The following is a 6,000-nucleotide window of genomic DNA, read 5'->3' as shown; positions in this document are numbered from 1 at the left end:
AGCGCAACCAAGCCGCTGCAGATAAAAATGTCCATCAAAGTAAAAGAAATTGCGTGTGAGTGTCTTCTCCAGCAAAACAAGAAAGAATCCCACGTCTGGCCCTTTATAGTTGGAGTTGCCGGACAGTAGTGACCTCACGGCCTCAATGCCCTCCGAATGAGGGATGTTGGTATATAAGCTTACTACGTCCACGCTCGCAAGTGTGCATATTTCTGGAAGCTGCGTGAGATTCTGTAGTAGTAGTAATAGCTGAGTAGTGTCCAACAAGACTGTAGATTCCGCTTGAATAAAGGGCTGCAGAAAACTATCCAGGTATTTAGAGATGTTGCTAAAGAGAGATCCACGGGCCGAAATTATGGGGCGTCCCGGGGGGGCGTCCAGATTTTTATGGACTTTTGGTAGCGTATACAAAAGTGGTGTTATGGGATGGTCCACCGTTAGTGCTTTCAGGGTTTGCTTGTCTATGATAGCATCTTGATGAGCTTGCGTCAGGATCATATCGATCTCTTGCTTGAACCTGATCGTTGGGTCCGAGCCCAACTTACAATATACAGCCTGGTCATTTAGTTGACTGTAAATCTCAGCATTGTATGCTGGTAGATCTTGTAGCACTATAGCTCCACCCTTGTCGGCTGCCCTTATAACTACAGATCTATTTTTGCTTAGATCTTGCAACGCTTGAAACTCCCCTTTTGATAAATTCGTAGGAACTCTGGATAGTTTGCTAGCCTCATGATCGACACCACCTTCCAACATGCGAGCGTAACTCTTAATAGCTGCATTATGGGTTTGAGGTTCAAAGATAGATTTTGGCCGTATAGAATGTTTGCTGGATACAACCTCTTCCACGGAAGTGCCTTTCTCATAAAATTCTTTTAATTTAATATTTCTCTGGTGTTTCCAGGAGTCCACCTTCCAATCAAATCGGTTAAAGCTGGTTACTGGTACAAAGGATAATCCCTTGTTAAGTAATGAGGATTCCTCTGCAGTTAAGATGTGGGAGGAAAGGTTAATGATGAGGTCGCTTTTAGGTCTTAGCGTTTTTCTCTGCCTCTCCCCCTGCCCGCTCCGCCTTGTTTTGCCGCGGCATCTTTTCGTTGGGCAAATTTTGCCCGTGTTGTGGCCCCTAAAGGGGGTTTACCAGAGTTGGAAATTGTCGCCTGATCAGAGTCAGTAGCCGAGCTGTCCACAGCTGACCCCTCAGTGTCCGTCAAGGAGGAGTGCCGGTCACAGCTGTTGTTGTTGTTGTTATATATATATATATATATATATATATATATATATATAATTTTATTGTTTATAGTGACTGCATTTTAAAGGACCACACATCTTAAATGGGCTTACTACATTCTGCTCTCTTCTAAAGAATAGTACTTTGTTGGAGCCATCTAGCACTGAGATCCCCACGATTCATACTGTTCACCAGTATCATGAAGCTTCCATATATCTACAGATTAGGAAGGCCAAAAACGCTCAATCCCGGGATTGCAGTAGGGATCCGTGTAGGGAGCAGGGAGAGTGGAAGTGAATGGTAGAGAAGGGTGTAGTGAACAGCAAGGGAGAGTTGGGTGTAGGAAGCATGTAGGAATCAGCGCGGGAGGGTGGGTGGTGTAGATAGCAGGGAAGATGTAGGGAGCAGCGTGGGAGGGAGGATGTAGGGACTCGGAGCAGCGTTGCTAAACTTACTATTAGGCGGGCGACATGAACTCACACTGACTGACCGCGCCGGCTGCATTTCAAATGTAGTACTAGCAGCCAGCCAGTCAGAACAGGCAGTCTGGGAGCCAATCAGGAGCCACTTGGCTGGTGGCCGGCGCTACATTTGAAATGTCGCCGGCGCTGTCAGTGTGTGTACTAATGCTGCACGCTTCAGCTTTAATACCCTGCTGCCACCCGGGCCGTACAGCCGGGCAGCGCTGTGCTATAGTTCTCAGCGCTGACCGGCAAAAGTGCGCAATGCAATCCCGTGAATCCTGAGATTGGAGGCTCCAATCCTGGCATTTTTTGGCCTGGATCCCGCTGATCCTGACCCCGATCCCGGGATTGGCCTCCCTACTACAGATGTGTCCTCATACATCTAGCCTCAATACACCATGCGGCATAAGATGCCTGGCATGATGAGCTGTCCAACTTTGCTAGTGTCGTGTGTCCGTATTTTTGTCACGAAAAAAAAAAAGTGTTTTAGCTGCAAAGCAATGCGACTAGGACACACCAGGGGACTGTGCTGATTAATATGCGACACTTGTATATCTGTGTGTGACGGAGTCTCTATACAGAGCACAATGAAACTTGAATTGGGAAAAAAGCTGCGGCTTCTACATTGTATCGCTTCGTATACAGATTCAGAGACTCAGTCGCACACAGATATACAGGAGTCCATATGTCAAAATAATCGGCAAAATTTCCCAACTGAGGCAGAGTCTCATGAAACCTGGCGGCGCTGAGAGGGGCTGTTTGGCTTGACTGCAGCAATGATGTGTGAGGACACATCTGTGGAACCATTAGCAATAGCAGGCGAGAGACCCCACAACAGCTTTTCCACAAATAAGCCTTTCAGTTGCTGTACAGGATCTGCCATGCTAAGAAAAAAGAACAGGCACAATAAATGTGATTGGGGTAAGTCCTGCATATATGTGTATACTTGGGGCAGCAGATGGAGTCCCATGGTAAGGACACTCTTCAATGTACTCTTTGAAAAGGAAGGGGAAAAAAAAACACATTATATGATGGGGAGAGTGGTGTAGGACATGCATGGTCCCCCTCCCCCCCTTTCTTATAAAATGTGTTGTGGAGGCTATACTGGGACCTGTGCTGGCATCTTTAAAGGGGCTCCTGATTTGCAAGAATTGTACAGTGTTGATGACCTCCATGGTTAGCTTAATGGTTTGCATAATTGCCTCGTAGCCCTGAGTTTGAGTTCAATTCCTGCACACTGGGGGAAATGTATCAAACCTAAAATGCAGACGTTGCCCGTAGCAACAAATTGACAGATAATGATCTCTTGCTTTCTTGGTGAATAGGTGATCCTTTTTTGTTACCTAGCTCCACCCTCTTAGCTGTGTAACTGTAACATCTTCCTGGCTGAGGTGCGGACAGAAGCGCCATAACACATTAGTTGTCATCGCTGACCAAATAGATTCAGCTAAATCACAGGTATGGGACAGTGGTGCCCACACACAGCACACAGGATACATGTGGTTCCACAAGCGGCACAGACATATAGCAAGACACCACCTCAAATCCTACCTTCTGTAGCCGATTTTCTGTGGCGGACAAAAATCATAGAGAAAGCTCTATTCTAAAAACCTTCCTTGGTGCAATCCATCATCTCAAGGCTCTGGATATACAGCACTAAGCACTACTTAGTATTTGGTTAAATACATATTTAAATGCTACAAACCAAAAGGTTACAGTGTTAGGAAGTTGTTACTTAAACATGGTTAATAACGTAATGAAAAAATGAAAATAGCGATAAAAGGTAGTCCCTTAACAGCAAAGTACTCAAGTCACTATATGGAATTTGTTTGTACTCCTCATGTTTCTGTGCGTTTCCTACAGGTGCTGATTTCCTCCCACACTACAAAAACTTACACACCAGAAGCCTGCCAGTATGTGTCCATGTGGTAGGCGATGTAGGGGCAGATTTTTTAAACCCTGGAGACGGATAAAGTGGAGAAGTTACCTATAGAAACCAACCATCTTTGGGCAACTTCTTCACTGTATCTGCTAAATCTCCATCTCATAGATTGTAACCTCCCTTAGTTAGGGACTGTAAAGTGCTGCATAATTTATGTGTGCACTTATATAACTATCTGTTTATAAATGAATGAATCTCCCAGACCATATGAGTCCCAATATGTTCACAAAATCTGTTTACTGTGAAAGCATTTTTAAGTGGTGTACTCGTATAATTTGCCATTATAAATCATTTTCTCTCGGTGCCTGGGAGAGTGGAGTAGAAATGAAATATGAAGCAATCTGATTGTATAAAGTTACGCACAAATAATGTTTTGTTACATGGCAAATTCCATATATCCCTTCTGTACATTACAGAAGCTTAGGTTGTGGCTTGAGATGAAAAAGACACCCTCTCCTGAAGACTTGGTGCCCAGTAAAAATTAAGAATAACGTGTTTATTTTTTTTATTCGATTTTTTTTTTTTTTTTTTTTTCATGTTGTCTAAAAATAACTTGATTTATGTGTTATTGGCATATTTCTCACGAATATGGCTTTTTGTGTTTGTCTCACTTTTACTAATGTTCCAGGCCAGGCGTTACATGGAACTGATTCCAAAGGAGAAACAGCCTGTGGCTGGCTCAGAGGGCGCGCAGTACAGGAAGAAACAGTTGGCTAAGCAGCTGCCGGCTCATGATCAGGATCCTTCTAAGTGTCATGAACTGTCTCCTAATGAGGTGAAGCAGATGGAGCAGTTTGTGAAGAAATACAAAGATGAAATACTTGGTGTAGGAGACATCAAGCTGCCCAAAGAAGTGGTGGCACAAGCGGGGGAGAAAGGTACACCTGACAATGGGAATCGGAGCACACTTGCAACTGTGAAGGGTGGAGAAAACCAGTCCGCAGCTCCACAGGGATCTTCTTACGTAAGTTACTAATGCATCAGGAATGTTTAACTTTTTCATATTAAGATTTGTTCCTTTGCCTTCCACTATATAATACAGATATGTGCAAGGTGATAAAGGCACCAGCCAATCAGATCCTAACTGTTAATTTACATAATGGAGGTGATTGGCTGGTGCCTTTATCACCTTGCACATATCACTGGTTTATCACTTCCTTATGCCTTCTCCAGGTTAATACATCTGCCCCTCAGTACCTCTCAAAAATCTGCCATTTCCATCCACTCACTGGTTATCTCCAGATTGTACTACTGTAATCTCCTTTCAGGCCGCTCTCCACTCCAATCTATCCTTAATGCTGCTGCCCGTCTCATCTTCCTCTCCAAACGTACTACATCCACCTCCCCTCTCTTACAATCCCTTCACTGGCTTCCCTTCCCATTAAGAATCCAATTCAAGCTTCTCACACTCACCTTCAAAGCCCTTAACCACTCTCCTCCCTCTTACATCTCTGACCTCATCTCTCTCTACACTCTCACCCATCCTTTTCGCTCTGCTAATGCCAGCCTCCTCTCCTACCTACTGATTTACTTCCTCCCACTCCTACCTACAAGATTTTACAGGTGCTGCTCCCTATCTCTGGAATTCTCTACCTCTCCCTATCTGACTCGCCACCTCTCTACAAAACTTCAAACAGGCTCTCAAGACATACTTCTTCACCAAACCCAACCAACTCCTCCTAACCCTCTTGTCCACGCTCACGGTCTACTCCTCTTGTGTCAGCCCAGTCTGTTAGCCCTTCACCTTTTAGATTGTTAGCTCGCAAGAGCAGGGCCTTTTTCCCTCATGTACCTTTTACTTCTCTTCCTTACACGATCTCTTACTCAGTACGTCTTTTGATGGGTACTACTACAAAAAGGATATCCTGGAACTAGAAAAGGTTCAGAGAAAGGCGACCAAATTGGGTTGGAGATGCTGGAATACGAGGAAAGGTGTGTTAGGCTAGGCATGTTTGCACTGGGAAAAAGGAGATTAAGAGGGGACATGATAAACATTTACAAATATATAAGGGGACAATACACAGAGCTAGCGGGGGACTTGTTTTTGGCAAGATCAACACAAAGGACAAGCAGACACCTGCTTAGGTTAGAGGAGAGGAGATTTCGCACACAGATGCGGAAAGGTTTATTCACAGTAAGGACAATACATATTTGGAACTTCCTGCCAGAGAGAGTAGTAATGGCGGACTCGGTCACTACTTTTAAGAATGGGCTAGATAAATTCCTAATGGATAAGGATATACAGGGTTATTGTGGGTAAATCTGACAATACAGTTAAAGAAACAAAAAAATAAATAAATAATAGGACTAAACATAACGACTAAACTTTTGCCACAATTAAAATTTGTTTTAAAAGTATTACA

General features: G+C 44.0%; 1 protein-coding gene across 1 annotated transcript in view; it reads left to right on the top strand.

The window, feature by feature from the left end:
- Positions 1-6,000, top strand: part of TES (testin LIM domain protein) — a 134,659-nt gene that overhangs the window by 108,258 nt on the left and 20,401 nt on the right. Inside the window, exon 4 of the mRNA XM_063927238.1 lies at positions 4,266-4,601. Within this exon, the coding sequence (XP_063783308.1) occupies positions 4,266-4,601 (336 nt within the window). The remainder of the gene's footprint in view (positions 1-4,265; positions 4,602-6,000) is intronic.

Source organism: Pseudophryne corroboree, chromosome 6 (genome assembly GCF_028390025.1).
Source record: "Pseudophryne corroboree isolate aPseCor3 chromosome 6, aPseCor3.hap2, whole genome shotgun sequence".
In the NCBI taxonomy this organism is placed as follows: Eukaryota; Metazoa; Chordata; class Amphibia; order Anura; family Myobatrachidae; genus Pseudophryne; species Pseudophryne corroboree.
This window is presented reverse-complemented; position numbering and strand designations above follow the sequence as displayed.